General features: G+C 41.2%; 1 protein-coding gene across 7 annotated transcripts in view; it reads left to right on the top strand.

Moving 5' to 3' along the window:
- Positions 1-21,014, top strand: part of TMCC3 (transmembrane and coiled-coil domain family 3) — a 332,700-nt gene that overhangs the window by 244,502 nt on the left and 67,184 nt on the right. Inside the window, exon 1 of one of the 7 annotated variants that reach the window (XM_004446720.5) lies at positions 6,406-6,652. The exons of the other annotated variants lie outside the window; for them this stretch is intronic. Coding sequence (XP_004446777.2) covers positions 6,575-6,652 — 78 coding nt within the window. The 5' untranslated portion in view covers positions 6,406-6,574. Of the gene's footprint in view, positions 1-6,405; positions 6,653-21,014 lie in introns of those variants that run through there. 7 annotated transcript variants of the gene reach the window in all.

Genomic DNA, 21,014 nt, shown 5'->3' with positions numbered 1-21,014 from the left:
TTCAGCATTGTGCTAAAAGTTCTAGCTAGAGCAATTAGGTAAGAAAAAGAAATAAAAGGCATCCAAATTGGAAAAGAGTTAGTAAAACTCTCACTATTTGCAGATGACATGATCCCATAATGAGAAAATCCCAAAATATATACAACAAAATTATTAGAGCTAATAAAGGAGTTCAGCAAAGTGGCAGGATATAAGATCAACACATAAAATTCAGTAGTGTTTCTATACACCAGTAATGAGCAAGCTGAGGAGGAAATCAAGAAAAAATTCCATTTATAATTGCAACAAAAGACCCAAATATCTAGGAATTAATTTAACTAGAAATGTAAAGGTTCTATATTCAGAAAAGTACCAAACGCTGCTAAAAGAAATTAAGAAGACCTAACCAAATGGAAGGACATTCCATCTTCATGGATTCAAAGACTTAACATCATGAAGATGTCAATTCTACCCAACCTGATGTATAGATTCAGTGCAACACCAGTCAAAATTCCAACAGCCTACTTTACAGAAATAGAAAAGTCAATTACCAAATTTATTTGGAAGTGAAAGGGGTCCTGAATAGCCAAAACATCCTAAAAAAGAAGAGTAAATTTGGAGGACTCATGTTTCCTTACCTTGAAATGTATTATTAAGCTACAGTGATCAAAACAGCATGGTATTAGCATAAAGATAGACACATTGATCAATGGAATCAAATTGAGAGTTCAGAAATAGACCTGTACCTCGATGGTCAACTGATATTTGATAAGCCTACCAAGTCCACTTTCCTGGGACAGAACAGTCTCATCAACAAATGCTGCTGGGAGAACTGGATATCCATAACCAAAAGAAGGAAAGAGGACTCCTATCTCACTCCATATACAAGAATCAACTCGAAATGGATCAAAGACCTAAAATAAAACCCAAGACCATTATAGTCCTAGAAAATGTAGGACAACATCTACAAGACATGGTAGTAGATGGGGAATCTCTTAAACATTATACCTAAAGCTCGAGCAACAAAAGAAAATATAAAGGGAAGCTCCTCAAAATTAAACACTTCTGCACCTTAAAGGACTTTGTAAAGAGACTACTCAATGGGAGAAAACGTTTGGAAATCACATGGCCAACAATGGTCTAATGTCTATGATATATAGATATATCCTACAATTCAACAATAAAAAGATAAACAACATGTTTTAAAAATGTGCAAAAAGCAGAACCCCAGAAAAAGCCAAAGTAGATACAAACCTAGGTATTGGTTCTTCTGAAGGCTGTGGAGATCCACAGGGCGTATAGTCATGGCAGATGGATTTGGAGCTCTGTGCCATGTCAGAGGGCCCTACATTGGAATTTGTGCTCCTGAGTGTGATGGAGCTGGACTCAGATATGACTTTTCTACACATGCCTCTTCTGTCACTTTTACTAAACCTGTGGTTGGCGCTAGGGATGGACCCTACTCAGGAGACTTGAATCTCTGGACTGGGCCCTGAGCCTCAGCAGAGTGGTGACTCCTACTCTCTGGTTCATTGGTCTTAGCCAGGTCAGCTAACAGGGAGGTGAAGATGGTCAATCACCACACCAGGGAATCAAGAGTGCCTACAACTGTAAGCAGAGGAATTGCATCCATCATCCATGTGGAATCTAAGCCCTCTCTTGATCTAGAGGTAGAGAGGACATCACCATCCCAGGGTCCACAGAATGGAGGAATAAAATATGGACTAGAGTGGACTTACTGATATTCTACTATAAAACTATTGTGACGAGTAAGAAATTTTAGCATCCAGGTGGAGAAAGTGGCCACAGTAGTTGCTCAGGGCAGGGAGAGGGTAGAAGAGATGTGATGTGGGGGCATTTTTGGGATTTTGAGCTGTCCTAAATGATATTGCAGGGTCAGATGCTGAACTTTATATATCCTGCCGTAATCCACTGAATGTACTGGGAGAGAGTGTGAACTACAGGGTAAACTATTATCTGTGTAGTGCAGCAGTGCCCCAAAATGTGTTCACCAAGTGCAATGACTGTGCCACAATGATGAAGGAGGTTGTTGGTGTGGTAGGAGTGTGTGTGGGGGGGGGTATACAGGAACCTCTTATATTTTTTAATGTAACATTTTTTTGTGTGATGTGTATATCTTCAAAAATATATAATTTACAAAAATGATGTGGTGGGGAGTGGGTTATATGGGAACCTCTATTTTTTTTTTATGTTTTTTAATGTAACATTCCTTGTGATCTATTAACTTTTAAAAAAAAAGCAAATGCAAAAAACCTGAATAAACATTTTTCTAAAGAAGAAATACAAATGGCGGAATAACACATGAAAAACGTTCAACATCACTGGGTACTAGGGAATGCAAATCAAAGTTACAATGAAATATCATTTCATACCTCCTAGAAAGGCCACTATTCAAAAACAATAAATTACAAGTGTTGGAGAGGATGTATAGAGATAGGGAATGTAAAATGGTACAGCCACTGTGGAAGTCGTTTTGGCAGTTCCTAAGGAAGTTAGATATAGATCTGCCAAGGAACCGGGCAATACCACTACTAGGTATATACCCAGAAGATCTTAGAACAGGTACACATCTGCACACCAGTATTCATAGAGGCATTATTCACAATTGCCAAAAGATGGAAGCAACCCAGGTGTCCATCAACTGATGAGTGGATAAACAAACTGTAGTATGTACACATGATGGAATATTATTCAGCCGTAAGAAGAAATGAAGTCATGAAGCATATGACAACATGGATGAACCTGGAGGACATTATGTTGAGGGAAGCAAATCAGCACAAAAGGACAGATATTGTGTGATTTCTCTATTATGAACTAAATACAAAGTACAAAGTCATGGAATGAATAGCTAAATTATAAGTCACCAGAGAAGAGAATGTGGTTAGCATGGAATGCTGCTGTTTAATCTGTACAGAATTGGTAAAAAGTTATTTTTAAATGTTTGGAGATAAATAGAAATGGTGAAAGCACATAATAGGATTTGTAATTAGTAGTGCAAATATATGGGTGTGATAGTGGTTTGCTTTTTTTCTGAATAATGAAAATGCTCTAATATTGATTGAAGTGGTGTATGCACAACTTTGTGATTATACCAGATGCGATTGATTGTACAGTTTAGATAAATTGCATGGTTTATGAACAAGAAAAAAGTAATAAGGCAGGTTGGGGGAAAAGATACCAAATGTAAGAAGATATGGACTGTAGTTAGTACTAATAATTTTAAGATATTCTTTCATAATTTGTAACCAATGTTTTACAACAATGCATGGTGTTAGTGGTGGGGTGATGTATGGGAGCCCTGTGTGAAGTTATGTTTTCTAAGCTTACAAATTTTACTATACACTTACTGTTTATGTATGTTCATGTGTGAAGGATATACTTCAATAAAAATATTTTAATTGAAAAAAATATTTTGTATGAGCATCCAGAGAGTAGGTTTTTGGTAATAGCTTATGAAATAAATCTAAATGATCTGAAAAAAGAACTCTGTCCATTGAATTTCAGTGGGGTTAAGAAAATTTTAATTCGTCCCTCTCATTGAGGGGTCACCATTTCCATGGAGGTGTTCTAATTATACCATAACAGTAAAAGAAATGGAAAGTAGATACCTGTTAGTCCAACTTTGGTTTTTCAGAGGCCTCAGGTTTCGTAGCAAATCGCTTTTCTAATGTTATGAACACAATTACTCATACACACCACACACACTCCTGAGTAATACACGTATAGCCCTAAGTGGCTAGGGGAAAAAATGGATATCAGGCAGACTAAAGGGGAAAACCCAGAAATGATGGTCTAATAGATTTTTTAAATTGATCTTTGAAAGATAAAATTGACACAATGACTTAAGTTAAAAACAGACTATCTTGCATTTATATTGAGTTATACGTTTAAAAGTGCTATTATCCCCACTAAGTCCTTCTTCATTCCCCATCAGACATAAAACACTGTCCTGAAATTTATCATGCTCTTGCTTTTCTTAATAGTTTTAGTATCTATCTTTGTATTCCTAAAAAAAAAAACATAGGTTGTCTGTTTCTGCATGTTTTTTAACTTCATGTGAATAGAATTGTATGTAATTTTCTGTGGCTTGCTTTTTTCATTTTTCGGTATTTGTGAAATTCATCTATATTGATTTTTTTTAGTTGTAGTTCAGTCTGTGGCTTATTTTTTTCACTTTTATTCTTTTCATAAGTAGAAGTTTTAAATTTTTAATGTAGTCAAACCTTTATGGATTTTATGCTTGCTTTTGGTGAGTTGCTTTTTTTGTCTTGAGGGCCTAATGATATTCTCCCATTTTCTTAAGTTTTGCTTTTTCTCCTTTAGGTATTTAGTCAAGTTGGTATTGACTTTTGTGTATGCTGTGAGGGTAGGGATCTAATTTTTTTTCCTCAGTAAAAAAGCAGATCATTCACTTCTTTGCAAATCTTCCCATCTTCCTCAGAGTCAAAGACAAAGTTCTTAAAATGCCCTAAAAATACCTTTACGATCTGGCCCACTGAAACTTCTCTGACTTCATCAACTGTCTTTTCAGTGAACACTGATCTCCTTGCTCTTCCTCTAACACTCCTAAAACATTCCTTCCTCAGGTCTTTGCACTTGCTGTTCCTTCTGTCTGAAATGTTCAGCTATCTGCATGACTTTCTTCCTCTCCTTCCATGTCTCTGCTTAAATGTCACTTTATCAGAGAGGCCTTCCCTGGACACACTCTCTAAAGTCATACACTTCCCCTCCACCTCCACCCCCACCCCACAAGACTACCACCAGATCAGAAGAGATTTTTAAATAAGTTCTTACAAAGCAGAGGGGAGATATCAAATATTGGGAGTGGGTGTGTGTTTGTGTGTAGTGCAGTGTTTAATTTCTTGAATTGTTTTACGATTATACAGGTTATCTTGTTCTTGTTAGTTTTATTAAGTTTACCCTCTTTATTTAAAAATATATTTTGTTTTACTTTTTTGACTAGTTTATATATGCTCACAACCCAAACATTCAAAAGTTTAAAAATCATAAACAGTAAAAAATAAATTTCTCTCATCCCCAGATGTTCACTCCCCTGGCACTAATGTCTTTCTATTCCTGTAGTTTCTTCCTGAAATATGCTTTGCATATATAAACATGTCTATGTATTCCATTTTTACATAAATGGTAGAATACTGTATATATTATTCAACAGATTGCTTTTTCACTCAACCACGTGTTAGAGATAATTCCATAGCATACATAGCATCCTCATTTTATTACTGTTGTCTAATATTCCATTGGAAAGATGTGTCATAAAATATATTTATTTAGTCTCCTTCTGAAGCTCATTTAAGGTTGTTCCCAATCTTTGCAATGGTTTTATAACCAGTGCCCTTTACCCATCTTCAATCAGTGTTTACATTGCTATCAGGTGAAACTTTTTCCTAAATTTCCATTCTGATTATGTCATTTTCCTGTTCAGAGACCTCCAGCAGCTGCCCAGTATCCCCAAATCAGGCTGAACTTCTCAGCCTTGAAGCAGAGCTCTGCACTGTCTGCCCCCACCCACTTTTCCCATTATGTCCTTCAGTTCCCCAGGACAACCCCTAAACTGATGACTTGAGGTTTTCCCTAAGTACGCCTCTGTTTTTATGCTGAATGTTTTCCTTCAGCCTGCACTACCCTCTCCCCTCAACCTTTGAAGGGGAGGTACAAATCCCTCCCTTCCTCCAGGCTAGTCAGTGGCACTCCAGCTATGCTCTTGGAACAGCTGCACTTCAAATATTTCGACTCAGTCGCCCACTCGTGCACCCTGCATAACCAGAGCAGGTGTTCTGAATTTTGCTTTTGGTAACTTACATTTAATTGTACACCAATCAGTCCGTTCTCTTCTGGACTCCAAATTCTTTGTGGGCAGAATCTGTTCATTCATTGGAAACAGGGAATTCTAAAATGAAGAGATGCGGTCCTTACTCTCAAGGAGCTTACAACCTGAAAGTGAGTCAGACATGCACAAATAAAATACAGCACAGGGTGATCTTTGTGTTAAGTGGAAGTAGGTCTTTGTTCAGTGAAATCATAAGGAAAGATGGTCTCCCCCCACCCCCACCCCCCATCTCTGGCCCTTGACCCAGGGCTAGGTACATGGTATATGTTCAATAAATGTATGTTAAAGAATAACAATAAAAGGAACATTTAAAGCAAGTCTCGACATCTTGCCATAAAAGTCATCTTTTATTATAAACATATAAATAAATCGTCACATAGTGTAGGTTTCGATCATCCTTTGAGGAAAAAGAGGGCAGTGTGGGAGCAGGTGGAATCAAGTTTCAGCAAGAGAGGCAGAGAAATTGCACCTTCTCTGGTCCGCGAGCCTGGGCGGGGCTCGGAGTCGGAGGCGGGGCGCGGGGAAGCGGGGGCGGGGGAGAGACACTGGCTTCTCTGCCCCGCCTTCCCCCCACCCGGTGGCGGCGGCGGCGGCGGCGCGGGAGGCAGCAACAGCTGCGGCAGCCGGTGTCGCCTCCTCGGCCCGGCTCCCGGGCGATCCCAGGCACGGCAGGCGCGCGACGCGGCGTCCCCGGGAGACTGGAAAGTTCCCGGCCCGAGCGCCGAGATGCCGGGCAGCGACACCGCGCTCACGGTGGACAGGACCTACTCGGACCCCGGCCGGCACCACCGCTGCAAGGGCCGGGTGAGAGCCGCCGGGAGGGTGGCGGTGGGGGCGCCGAGGCCGGGTGGTGCAGTGGCTCTGGCGTTAACTCTTGCGTTTCGCTGCCGCCCCCCTCTCCTTAGCTCCCGGAGTTCGTGCTCCCAGGACTCTGTCAGAAGGTGCCAGGAAGGGGGGCCCCTCGGCCAAAGCCCGGACTGCCCCCGCTGCTCCTCTGTCCTCGCGCTCCGGTCGTGGACACCCAGCTGTCCCCGACGGTCCGCGCCCTGCGCCGCGCTCGGCGACCCTCTGCCGGGGAGCGCCCGCGGTGCAGCGACTGCGCGCGCGGGGATCCGGCACCCTCCGCACGGAGACCCGGCTTTCGAGCCCTCGGGTGGGACAGCCCACCTTCTCTAATGTCCCTTGCTGCAGCCGCGTCTCCCCACCCTTCGGGGTTTCTGGCTTGGGGTACGGGGGCCCGAGTGCGCGCTGTGCGCGGCCGGAGCGCCTAGAGGCGCGAGGCGCTGCGGGAAGGGCTTCCCCCATCTCTGCAGCGGCTGTTCCCGGCTCTGCCCAAGTGAAAAGTCAGTCTTGGAGCTGCCTCTTTGGAGTTTCTAGCGGCGCAGAGCGGGCGCCCTCTCCATTGTTTGCAGTGTAATTTGCTGTTGCTGATTTTGGCTGTGGGCGAAAATAGCTCTTCTGAGCTTGCAGCGCGAGCCCGTGTAGCGCTTCAAAATAATGACGGGGGCCGCGGTCTGAGCGCTAGTCTCTCCCGGGATGGGAAGCCTTCGCCCTTCTCTGGGAATACCTTTGCCCTCTCGGGCTGTTTAATCATCGAGGCTGCATGCTCCCTCCTCTCCTTGGCTGATTGAAGTGCCATTTTAAACTGTACCTCCTCCACTCTGGCATTTGTTCCGGCAGGAGATTCTTAAGAGTTGTTCTTTGCTCCGCTAACTGCTCGCTTGTTCATGATCTCGGGGTTTGGGTGTCAGCCTCCCTGTATAAAGTTCTCAGAGGAACAGCCGTTTTCAGTTTTGGCCTGCAGCCTCCATAGATCGAGAGCCCAACTGCACGGAAATAGCAATAGTGACAGAAATGTGGTGCGGCCCCTGGTATAGGAAGTAATCGATTGCCCCAGAAGTGAAGTGACTAGTCCCTGGTGCATTTGCCGATTTTTCTTTTTTCCCTTAGCATCTGTTAATCCATTTAATATAATAATTTAAATTTTTATAGATGAAGTATATTTGACTAAATAATACCTCCAGCCCCCACCCCAGCCCCCAGTTCTCTTATTTTGGCACTGTCTTTAAAAGTTCCATAACAATTTACTATGGAAATAACCAGAAACTACATTTGGAAGAAGACATTGATTGAAGAATCTTTGGATTTCTACAGTTGGAAGTTTCTTGAAAGATAGTTCACTTTGAAGAAAAGGTTATCTTTTTCTAATGCATTTGTAATTGGGGTGGGTCTATAAAGATAATGGAGTAGATGACAGAAATTTCAGACTCGAAAGATGTGTGGAAGTTTGGTTTCTCTTGTCACAACTGTGATGATTTTTTTGTAAATAACAGGATTAGTAATCCTTGATGAATGGTAGGAAGGCACATTGTGAGCTCATTTAAATGATTTGGCAAAACTCATGCAGTTTTCCAAAACTTTCGTACCTTAACTATTTAGAGAGCAAGCTTGTAACTTAACTGCTGATGTGGTTTGTCTCTGCTATATGCTGCCATTGTTCCATTCCACGCCTGCCTTTTCTATTAGAGCACCACCACCTTATATTAAGGGACTTGTCTTTATTTTCTTTAAAATTCTGCTGATAGATGTCACACCTACTATATTGTTCTGTCAGCATGGAGATACCCATTTTAAATGGATATGGGTGATGCTAGATCCCTATTTAGACTTCTCAGCTGTCTGTTTTTAGGATTTTTATTGTGGAAATGAGAAGTAGAGAGAACTAATGAAAATTTTATTGACTCAAGAAGTTTTCTGAAACTGGGCTGATAAGATTTTGCTGTCCCTAAGGCTGTAATAAGCCTGCTGCAATAAAGGGAAAGCAACAAAAACGACAATTTCCTGTGCAGAAAGGAGTCATCTCATGTGATGATTTCAGCTCTTATTTCATGGAACTCCCTTAGATGTATATATCTTACTTCATGGAACTCCCTTTGATATATATAGCTATAAAGACATTTTTTTTTACATTGAGAAAGTATGTGATGCATAGGAAAACATTAAGTGGTTAGGGTTTAATTTCTTCCTTGAGTATAAACTTTCACTGGTGTAGGATTTTGTGGAATCAATTGGTAAATTAGCTTCCCTAAAAGCACTAATGAAAACTGGAGGAGTATGGGGAGAATTGATTCACCTTTCAGAGATATACTGTTTCCTTGCAGGAAACCGCTTACGCTCTGTGAGGTCAAGTTTTTGGTTACTGAATGGTCAGGGTTTTTTAGTTCAAAATTGATACCCTGTTGAGATAATAGGGAAAATACACATATCTCTTGCTTGTCTTGTTTAAGCCTTTGAGACTGGAATAATAATGAGGCAGTGTACTATTTTAACATTGCAGATGTCTATTTATACAGCCAGGTGAACTAACCTAAATTTTTCCCCCAAGGTGAAAATGTAATATAACTAATGAATTTCATGAGTGTCTCTAAGTTGACAAGTCAGGATCATTCACATTTTTAAACTTAATCCTGTAAAACTCAGAAATGGTGCATGTTAACTTGATGCTCATAATATCTTTCTACTTTAAAAGAAAAAACATATATAATCCTCTTTTTCCTTGCCCTAGAGTGTTAAGGCCTATCATCTTTTTAAGAATATTGGCAGTCTGTTTTCTAAATGTAAACTGATTTTTATTTATTATGTTTGGATAATCTTTATGTTTTTTTAAAAATTTATGTTTAACTTTAAATGTTATAAAATGCCAAGTTCAGTGACTTGAATGTAAAGGTGACTATCTGGGACTCCAGGGTCAGACTGACCTGGATTGAATTCTAGCTGTTCCCACTTGCCAAGTGGGTGAATTTGGGAGCAACGTCCTAACCTTTCTGAGACTCAGTTCTCCACCTATAAAAGAGGTGATAATAATCCTTTCCAAAAAGAATATGTATATATTTTATATATATATGTACTATATTCATATAATATCTATGTACACTCAAGTGTTAGTTCTTACCTTTATTTAAGGTGAATACTTTTTCTCTGGTTCCTATTGATGGCACCACCAATTACAAATGTTGATCAGAATCTTCCTCTGTCTTTCTACTCTATTAGCAATTCCATGGGGTCTGTCTTTGGCAAATCTCATATGTCCCCCAGTCAAGTCCCACATTATTTAACCACATATGATCTAGTGAGATTGCTATTAAACTAGTTTCCTGATTGCTCTTCTATTTTATCCTGCCTATGTGAACCAGCTTTTTCTGACTACAGAACCACTTTCATTAGGCTTCAGATCTTGTGCTAGTGCTACCTACTGATATAATCTTGGACCCTATAATCATCCTAAACCTCAGCTTCCTCTTCTACAAGAAACAGGATTTGTGAAGAATAAATGCAGTAATATCTATAAAATGCTTAATCCAGTATAGATGGTATACCATCTATAGATGGTAGCCATTTTTATAACTCTATAAGAAGGATTCAAAAGCTTGAAAATGTGGAAAGACTGCTAGTTTTGTGAAAAGTACAGACTTTTCTAGCATTTTGTACCTCCATCCATCATTCGTTCCTTATCTTGTTCATTGTTTGCATGTTTGTTGTTTGCATGTTTGTAAACTGTAGACACTGGCGCTTTGAAACTTCATTCCACAAATACTTATTGGGCACCTTCTATGTGCCAGCTGCTATTCTAGACATCAGAAATATAATGGTAAACAAAACAGACATAGTTCAATCTCTCTGGAAGCTAAATAGTGGTGAGTATATCTTATTTATATTTGTGGCCCCAGGTAATACCCTTCCCTTTTACAGGAGGAATTGATGATAAGTACAGAAGTCTTTAGCATCTAAAGTAAAACCAGACTGACAATGCAGGGCGGGCATGCCACCAGTAACACGTCTTTCATCGTGCATGGTTTTGAAACAGATTAAGAATTGCATAATGAATAATGACCTAGAAGCAGAGAAGATGAGGTTATTGTAACCCTCTCACAGTGAAACTGGTTGGGTGATGATATAATAGGTTGATGACTGCATGCTTAATCACTGTGCAGGTACTAGGGTGAGGAAACAGACTTCTGTTGTGGATAACCCTGACCTGTGAAGTAGTAAACTGTGTAGTTTGTGATTATACTTTTAATCAGATTTGCTTTATTTTAAAGAGGTAACTAAAGGGACTTCAAATAATGGGGAGTATCTCAGTTCAGATTTTTCTTAAATTCAGAATGGATAGATGTATGTTTTTTGAGCTATGCTCTGCTGCTGGCTCCCTGGTTCTCCTCTTAAAGAACAAATTGCCAGCCACGCTAGCACAGCCATTTGTCACATCTGCTGTAGAACACCAAGACAGCTGCTACCAAGTTGGATTGCAGGATCTGATTTGCTTCAGACCCACTGTCTGAACTTCCAGGGCTGCTGTTAAGGTCAGGAATCTACTTGGTCATTCTAGATGGACATTGCCAATATCTTGACTTAGTAGAGGCTGCAACTTTTAGCCCTACTGTTTCTTAATTGTGTTTTATGTTTTCAGTGGAGGGGGATGGTGAGAGAGAAGGAAAAGAACCATGAATCACTGTACTGTGATTCAGAATGAGGATTTTTTCATTCCTTAGAAAAGGAACATCAGGATATATGATCTGTGCATAATTTTTTTACTTGGTGGGATGCTATTGGAAGGAAAACATAGTGTATTTGTTAATTACACTCCTCTGTAAGCAGACAAAAAGAGAATAAATGTAAAGAAGAATGCAGTAACAGTGATAATAGCCACCGTGTACTGATTACTTGATATACAACAGGCACAATATTAAGCACTTGAAATGCACTCCTTAATCCTCACAATACCATGTTTCTAGTTCCATTTTACAGATGAGGAAGCTCTAGGTAATTTGTCCAAGATCCTGTGGCTAGTAGGAACTGGTAGAGTTAGGATTTGAACCCAGATCTGTCTTAACTCCAGTGCCTGCATTCTTTTGTTTTAAATTTATTTATTTTAAAGAAACTTTAGATTATATAAATGTTACATGAATAATATAGGAAATTCCCATACACCCCATTCCCTCCCCCTCCCACACTTTCCCACATTGACAATATCCTTTTTTTAAAAAAAAAAAAGATTTATTTTATTTTTCTCTCCCCTTTCCCCCCACCCCCGCCCCAGTTGTCTGTTCTTTGTGTCCATTTGTTGCGTGTTCCCCTTGTCTGCTTCTGTTGTTGTCAGCTGCACGGGAATCTGTGTTTCTTTTTGTTGCGTCATCTTGCTGCATCAGTTCTCCGTGTGTGCAGCGCCATTCCTGGGCAGGCTGAACTTTCTTTCGCTCTGGGCAGCTCTCCTTATGGGGTGCACTGCTTGCGTGTGGGGCTCCCCTATGCAGGGGACACCCCTGCATGGTAGGGCACTCCTTGCGCGCATCAGCATTGCGCATGGGCCAGCTCCACACAGGTCAAGGAGGCCCAGGGTTTGAACCACGGACCTCCCATGTGGTAGATGGACGCCCTATCCACTGGGCCAAGTATCTTCCTGACAATATCTTCGTTATTGTGGCACACTTGTTAAAATTGATGAACACATATTAAAACATTGCCACTAACTGTGGATTATAGTTTACACTGTCCCATGCAATTTTGTAAGTTATGACAAAATATATAATGGCCTGTATCCATCATTGCAGTGTCATGCAGGACAATTCCAATGTCCTAAAAATGCCCCCATATTACACCTATTCATCCCTCATCCTCCTTTCAGAACCTCCAGTGGCCACTGCCTCCATATCAGAGGTAAAAGTTCTTCCAGTGCTAGAATAACAGTAAGTCTATAGTAGAATAATAGTCTACTTTAGTCCATTTTTCATTCCCCAATCTTGAGGATTTGGGGGTGGTGATCACAACTCTGCCTCTAATTGAGAGGGGCTTAGATCCCATGGGGCAGATGGAAGGAACTGTCTTGCTTGCAGTTGCAGATTCTCTCTGTTGCTTGGGATGGGCATTGTCTGTCATTATCACCTCGTTAGTTGTCCGGAGTGAGTCCAATGAACTGGAGAGTAGATGTTGCAACTATGCTGAGGTTCAGGGCCCAACTGGCACATGGACAGACCAAAGATTTAAGTCTCTTGGACATATACCTATCAAGTATAATATTAATTATAGGTTCAAATAGAAGGGGCAGAAGAGCCATCTATAAGGAAACCAAAACTGAGTCCAGCTCTGGCACACTGGGGAGCTTAAGTTCCGAGGTAAGACCCACTCGCAGGGCACCAAACTCCTGAGCTGTCTGCCCTGCCTGTAGTGTCTGGATGTCTCCAAAGCCCTCAGAGAGCCTGCATTCTTAATTAGAGTACTTCTCTATCTGCCTCCATGGAGAATCTTGGAGAGCAGCTCAGTCCTAGTAAACCTGTTGAGTGCTTGAGGATGGATGTGTACAACTTCTGCAGGGCACTTACCCAGTTCCGTGCTCTTGATTCTTAGGATGGGCACATTGCCCGTCCTTTGAAAGTAGTTATATATATCCAGTAAATATTTGATGAGTGAATGCTATAGAGTGATAATTTATGAAGTTTTTATAATGCTTAGGATGTAAGAGCTTTGCCAGTGGTTTGGGGAAGTCTTAAAGGCTGTTACATAAGCACACGGTTTCAGAACATCATTAAAGAACTATCTTCTAGCATGGTGTTTGTTCCCTGAAAGATGAACAGTTGAAGATGTATGATGAAGGTCGTTCTCTTTTTGACCATAGAGTTCAAGATGTTCCCACCAACACATTTCTCCTCAGTAGAACTCCACGCCAGCCCTGTTCATCTGTACATTCTGTTCTCATGGGCCACATGCTCATCACCTTGTGACCTTTCTGTGAATTTTTTCGTAATAGAAAGTTACTTCCTCATATGTCTCCCTGTCAGCACGTCACACTTTGAGGGGAGTGAACTGGTGTGGTTAAGAGTGCCAGTTCTGGAGTTATCTGCCTTACTGCTTCCATAGTGTAACTGTGGGTACAGTAAGTTATACTATTGTAAGCCTCGGGTAAGTTACAGCCTTGTAAAATGGGTATCATAATACCTCCTTAGGAGGCTGTTGTGAGGATTAAACGGCATGGTATGTAAAAAGCGCTGTTTAGTAGCTGCATATGCTGAATGCTCAATTAATGTGACATGGGAAAGGAATAAAATTTAAAAAACAACAATAGCTGTCTGGCTATTGCAGGAGCTGCAGTTGAGCAGTGACAATAGATGGGATTTCCAACACTTTGTACAAGATCTTTTAAAGAACTGCTTTGTGAAGTGCATCCCATTTAGTGTAGGTCCCTTCAGGGAGCTACATATTAAAGGGCCAATTGTAAACTTGTATCTGCCTCAGGTCTAAAGGCATGTGAGGAGCCTGTGCCAACTAAAAACATTACAAAAGGCAGTTTCAAGCGACTTGGAAAACAGTAACCCGGTGGCTACAACAGAACTCCCTGTGGGACTATTGCTTGACTGGATTGAAAGCAAGTGCTTCTCATACTTAAACAGAGGGTTGGAAAGTGAGACTCAAAGGTTTTACCATGTTAGTATTGGGAGGCAATTTGAATATTAGCCACAGACCATTCCTTTTGCAGAACTAGTAAAGTGATGTCTGGCAAGATTGCAAGCAATGAAATTATGTGACTAATACAGACTGATTGGGACTATTATAATATCTTCTCTCTTAAAAGAGAATTCCTTTATTACTTTAAATATTTTAAAATACCATTTAAATTAGGTAAAATAAGAGTTTAAAATAATTTCCAGTAGGGAAGTGGTTGATGAACAAACTTGTAAGTTTCTGGGAGTGGGGGGAAGAATTTGAATGATTCAGTGTTAGGTCATTATCCTTGGTTGGGGGTGGGGGTAGGGATGCCAGTTCATATAGCACATTACTTAGCTGTCCTGGATCTGTTGCCACTTTTTAAAACTGTTTTTTTTTTCTGAAGTCCCTTTTACTGCTTCATTATTATTTTATTTCCAGAAACACAGGTTGGCAAAATGAGGAATTCATCCTTGTCTGTACATTCCAGGATATTGCCAAAAAAAGGTAGAAGAGAAAGTAGGAAGCATGTTCTTTACCCTTTCTTGCCAGATGCATAAGCTGTAGAGTATACATACATGCTTTTACTTTAGGAGAGTCCATCTTGAATCTGCTCTTGCTCCTGAAACTTCCTCTTCCTGCCAGTCTTTCCTTGAGAGCCTCTCCCAGCAACCAGTGTTTCTAGTATCTGTAATTTTCATGCAACACAACTCCTAAACTCAAGCCAAAAACTCCATCTGGTTCTTGGCTAAGAAACAATAATCTAATCTGACACTGGGGGAAGGCAGGGATAGGGTCCATTGGCCTTTTGAGACATGGCTTGTCCAATACCAATCCTCAGTGCATTGCCTCCCTAAGGGGAATTCTGCATGACTTCTGCCTTACATGTTGACTTGCCCACCCAACCCTTGTGTGACTCTGCTGTGAGACATTTCCATCTAGGTGCTCCACAGGTGCCACAAAGTCTGCATGTCAAAAATATCCCCATTGTCATTCCTTTTTTTTTTTTAACTACCCCCCCCACGCCCTTGCGGCTTTTTGCATACTGTCTGCTCTGTGTCCATTCACTGTACGTTCTTCTGGTCTGTATTTATTTATTTTATTTCCCCTTCCCCCTTGTGGCTTGCTTGCTGTCTGCTCTCTCTGTCCATTTGCTGCGGGCTCTTCGTGTTATTACTTGTCTCCCTTCTTTTTGTTGCATCACCTTGCTGAGTCCGCTCTCCACAGTGTCTGCGGGCCGTGTGGCCCTGTATATAATGCCCTCTGCAGCATGCGGGCGAGCCTGCCTTCACACGGAGGCCCCAGGACGCGAACCCAGGGCCTTCCATATGATAGACGGGAGCTCATCTGATTGAGCCACAGCTGCTTCCCTACCATTCCTTTTTAATATTTTTTCCATACAGCCAATCTCCAAACCAGATCCCTGGCTAACTCCCTCCATCCTCCTCCTAACCTACCACATCCAGTGATTTCCTTAAATGTTCAACTGCCCTTCCCCTCCATCCCCAGTACCACTATCTGAGCTCATTTCTGGCTCTTGAGGAATAGAATGAAGTGATTGAGAGTAGGGAGTCAAATTTGATTTCACTTTCCCACTTACCAGCTGTGTGAGTGACCATGAAAAGTGGTGTTAGGAAACCCATTACAGCATTTGTTGTTCTGACATTGAGTCATTTGTTGTTTACCACAGTTTCCCAAACTTCAGTCATTCCCACAACTTCTACGCATAGCCTTGCACCACCTGTACTATTATTTACTTAATATTTCTAGCTAAGTCAATAAAACTTAAGTTTATTTTTGAAGTATCAGTGTTATTATTCTAGCCAAATACTGTCAGAGCCTGATTAAAAAAGGAGACTAGCAAAGGTTAGAGCATTGTTACAAATCTGTTTGCACCAGAGACATTCTCCTGGACTGAATCAGCTGCATTGGATGAGGATTGAAAAGGAAATACTCTCACTGTCTGATTCTAGGTTATTTAATGCTTTATTTAATGCCACCAAAAATAATTCAGGATCATTTTGGAAAACAGTCTTAATGTATCATCTCTCTTTGTTCCTTTATGAAATACTTATTTTAGAGCTATGTTCTGGAAGATGCTTAGAAACATTTCACCCCCATGGATTGTGAACATTTGGGTATTTGAGTATTTCCCATTTTGTTTTGACAAAGGGAAACTAGGATCTAATTTCCAGCTGAACTGAGTGAGACTTGGGAGACTGCTTATTTTTCTTTTCTTTTTTTTTCTTAAACCTCTTGACTTTGACTTCCTTTCCTAATTTTTGTTTTCCTTGACCTGGTTTAAAGTACATGTATGTTTCCGTATGCTACAGCCTACCTTAAATCCTTTGTGGTATCAGTTTATTTGATATCATATAAATTATTGTTACTTGTTATTGATATAAACAAAATCCCACTCTGGTAAATTGAAGGAGGTCTTGTCTGGGTCAGAATACATGGAAGAGGTTAGAAAAATGAGAACGATTTGCTCCAGGCTGTTTCTGCATTGTTTCCTCTTTAGTTTTCTGAAGACTTGACAGAAGCTAAGGCAATAGAAAGCCTTAGGCAAAAGAGTAGAAATCCAGAAAGAAAGAATTCTTTGGGAATTTCAAGCAAGGACAGGTAGTGGGTGGAGAAGGAATTTAAGCTCCGTATTTTTCTCAAGTAAAGTTAAACCTATTTAAGAAGTATATGTAGGCTTATTTTAATATACAGGGAATTAAATGGTGTCATAAGTTGCAGCCTTTCACAAAAATTCTGATATAAGCACTACTCCAAAAAGAAAATATGCCCTTCGTGATAACTATACTTTACCACCTAAATATGTTTATTCCAGTGTGTGTAACTGAGCATTGGAGCCAAAAGTCCCCACTTATGATCTTTGTGAAGATGTTGTGATCATCCAGAAAGCCTGTAACTCGACTTCAGATAGTCAGCAGTGAGCTATTTTAATCGCACTAATTGGAACAGGTGGCCTCTCTTTGAGACTGAATCACAAGTTGGCATAGATTTTAACTTATCTGACAATATGAGGCCCATTCAGTAAGAACTGTTCAGGCTGTGTATTGGCATCAGGCAAAGTGCTTGAAAGACTCAGTTGAAAAGCGCAGAAGAGAACAGCCAGCAAGATGATGGCAGAGTAAGGAGCTCCTGGGGTCAGCTCATGCTGCAGGGCAGTTAGTAATCCCAGAGCTATCTAAATCACCTGTTCGGGGTCTCCAGGAGCGCAGAAGATCATCCTGCATATCCTTGAAAGAATGGAAGGAGGAGACTGCCCATCTGCAGAGATTTGTGAGTAGAGCACTCTACACCCCGGAGGCCAGTGCCCATCCTCCACTGGAGGCACAAGCTGTCTCGGGAGCTGTTACGCAGCTGGAATTGGAAGCTCCACTTCCCAAAAACACGGGACGAAGAGATGATTGGGCACCAACTTCAGCTACTGATCAGTACATTCGGCTGGCTAAAGTATAATCCTAAGACCAGCCAAAGTTTGAACCTGTCCAAGTCAGAAAGAGGCCTGTAGCCACTATCTTAACTCTGCACCTGGAACGAGGGGAAGCAGGGTAGCCTGAAAATCACAGTGCTGGTAGAAACTGGCTTCTTTCCATCCAGATGGGATTGCAGCTCTAGCCTAAACCCTGGCCCCACCTCTGGCAGGGAGGAAGCTAAGGGGCTCACACCAACCTCTCTGGGGAAAAACAGATCATGCTGCAGAGGCCGGTGATCATCCTACTTGGCGCAAGCCACCTCAGGAGCTAGTCTGTGCTGCAATTGGAAGCTCCATTTCCCAAAAATGGGAGGAAGAGATGGTTGGCCACTTCAGCTACTGATTAGCAAATTTGGAGGGCTAAAGTATAACCCTAAGAAGAGCTAAAGTTTGAACCTGTCAAAGTCAGAAAGAGACAGGTAGCCACCATTTTGACTACATTCCCAGCATGAGGGGAAGCTGGGCTGACTGAAAATCACAGTGAAGGTGGGAACCGGCTTCTTTCACCCAGACTGGCCTGCAGCCTAGCTTGGCTTCAGCACCACCTCTAGCAGGGAAGAAGCTGAGGCCCTGCACCAGCCTCCAGGTAACTACAGGTATATTCTGCTGGCAGAGGCTAGATAGTCGGAAGTCTTCTGGGGCAACTGCGATCATTTTGGACTCACATGGTGTAGATTGCTGCCCACAGCTGCAGCTCTTTCCCCACCCCAGGCAGGGAAGAAAGGGGCGTAAAGCTTCTTCAGTCTCTGTGGGTAACTACAGTCCAGGCCTACACAACTTAGATTATTACACACAGCTGTAGCTCTGTCCCTACCCCTGGCAAAGGAGAAAAGAGGGAGAAGCGTCATTGGTCCCTGGGGCAAAAATTGCAGCTTGAGCCTCCATAGGTTACAGTACCAGCTGCATCTTCAGCTCTTAACTTTACAACCAGCATGGGAGAAAGGGCACCTAGAATAAATATATCTAGTAAGCCAGATGCCAAGACACCAACAAAAAATTACAATCCAAACCAAGAAATAGGAAGATATGGCCCAGTTAAAGGAAAAATATGAATGTCCAGATAACATAAAGGAGTTAAGTAATCATAGATGTTCAAACAAATCTCCTTAATAAATTCAATGAGATGGCAAAAGAGATTAAGGATGTTAAGAAGACATTGGGGCGGCAGACTTGGCCCAGTGGTTAGGGTGTCCATCTACCACATGGGAGGTCCGCGGTTCAAACCCCGGGCCTCCTTGACCCATGTGGAGCTGGCCCATGTGCAGTGCTGATGCGCACAAGGAGTGCCCTGCCATGCAGGGGTGTCCCCTGCGTAGGGGAGCCCCCACGTAGGGGAGCCCCATGCGCAAGGAGTGTGCCCCTTAAGGAGAGCCGCCCAGCGCCAAAGAAAGTGCAGCCTGCCCAGGAATGGTGCCGCACACACGGAGAGCTGACACAACAAGATGACACAACAAAAAGAAACACAGATTCCCGTGCCGCTGACAACAACAGAAGTGGACAGAGATGCAGTTAAATAGACACAGAGAACAGACAACCGGGGGGAGAGGGGGGAGAAGGGGAGAGAAATAAATCTTTAAAAAAAAAAAGGAAGGTATTAGATGAACACAAAAAAGAATTTGAAAGCATACATAGAAAAATAGCAGATCTTATGGGAGTGAAAAGTTCAATAAATGAAATTTAAAATACACTGGAATCATATAGGAGCGTATTTGAAGAGGCAGAAGAAATGATTGGTAAGCTTGAAGAAATGGCCTCTGAAAGTGAACATACAAAAGAACAGATAAAGAAAAGAATGGAAAAAATTGAACAAGATCTCAGGGAACTAAATGACAGCAAGAGATGTGCAAACATACATGTCATGAGTATCCCAGAAGGAGAAGAGAAGGGAAAAGGGGCAGAAGGAATATTTGAAGAAATAATGGTAGAAAATTTCCCAACCTTATTGAAGGACATAGATATCCATGTCCAAGAAAGCACAGTGTATTCCCATCTGAATAAATCTGAATAGACCAACTCCGAGACACATACTAATCAGAATGTCAAATCCCAAAGTCAAAGAGAGAACTATAAGAGCAGCAAGAGGAAAGCAATCCATAACATAAGGGATGCGCAATGAGATTAAGTGGCAATTTCTCATCAAACCATGGAGGCAAGAAGACAGTGATATGATATATTTAAGATACTGCAAGAGAAAAACTTCCAGCCAAGACTCTTATATCCAGCAAGATTGTTTTTCAAAAATGAGGGTGAGTTTAGAATAGTCACAGATAAACAGAAACTGAGAGAGTTTGTAACCAAGAGACTGGCTTTGTAGGAAATACTAAAGGGTGTGTGTGCTACAGTCTGAAAAGAAAAGACAGGAGAGAGGCTTAGAAGAGAGTCTAGAATGATGATTTCAACAGTAATTAAAAGTGTCAAAAGATTGGTGAAAATAAAATGACATAAAACCCAAAGGTCAAAATGGATGACATAAGAACTGCCTTTACAGTAATAACATTGAATGTTACTGGATTAAACTCCTCAATCAAAAGATACAGACTGGCAGAATGGGTAAGAAAATGTGAGCCACGTATATGCTCTCTGCAAGAGACTTACCTTATACCCAAGGATACCGATAGATTGAAAGTGAAAGGCTGGAAAAAGATATTCCATGCATGCAGTAACAAAACAAAAGCTGGAGTAGCCATACTTATATCAGATGAAACAGACTTTAAACAACACTAGTAATGCCCAATCTGAGTAGGAAGTCAGGAAAAAAATTCCACTTAATTCTGTGACTAAAAGAATCAAATATTTAGAAATAAACTTAGCCAACAGTGTAGAGCACTTGTATTGAAAAAACAACTCATTGTTAAAAGAAATTTAAAAAACACCTAAATAATTTTGAGAACATTCCATGCTCACAGACTGGAAGACTAAATATCACTAAGATGTCAGTTGGACAACTTGATATACAGATTCAGTGCAATCCAGAAATGGAAAACATGTTTATCAAATTTATTTGGAAGGGTATTCAGTCCTGAATAGCCAGAAATATCTTAAAAAGGAAAGGCAAAGTTGGAGGACTCTCACTTCCAGACTTTAAACCATATTACCTAGGTACAGTGATAAAAACAGCATATTGGCATAAAGAGAGAAACATAGACCAGTGGAACCGAATTGATGGTTCAGAAACAAACCCTCACATGTATGGTGAAGTGATTT

The sequence above is a fragment of the Dasypus novemcinctus genome, chromosome 12 (assembly GCF_030445035.2).
Source record: "Dasypus novemcinctus isolate mDasNov1 chromosome 12, mDasNov1.1.hap2, whole genome shotgun sequence".
Lineage (NCBI taxonomy): Eukaryota > Metazoa > Chordata > Mammalia > Cingulata > Dasypodidae > Dasypus > Dasypus novemcinctus.
Note: the sequence above shows the minus strand (reverse complement) of the source record. Positions and strands in the feature narration are given on the sequence as shown.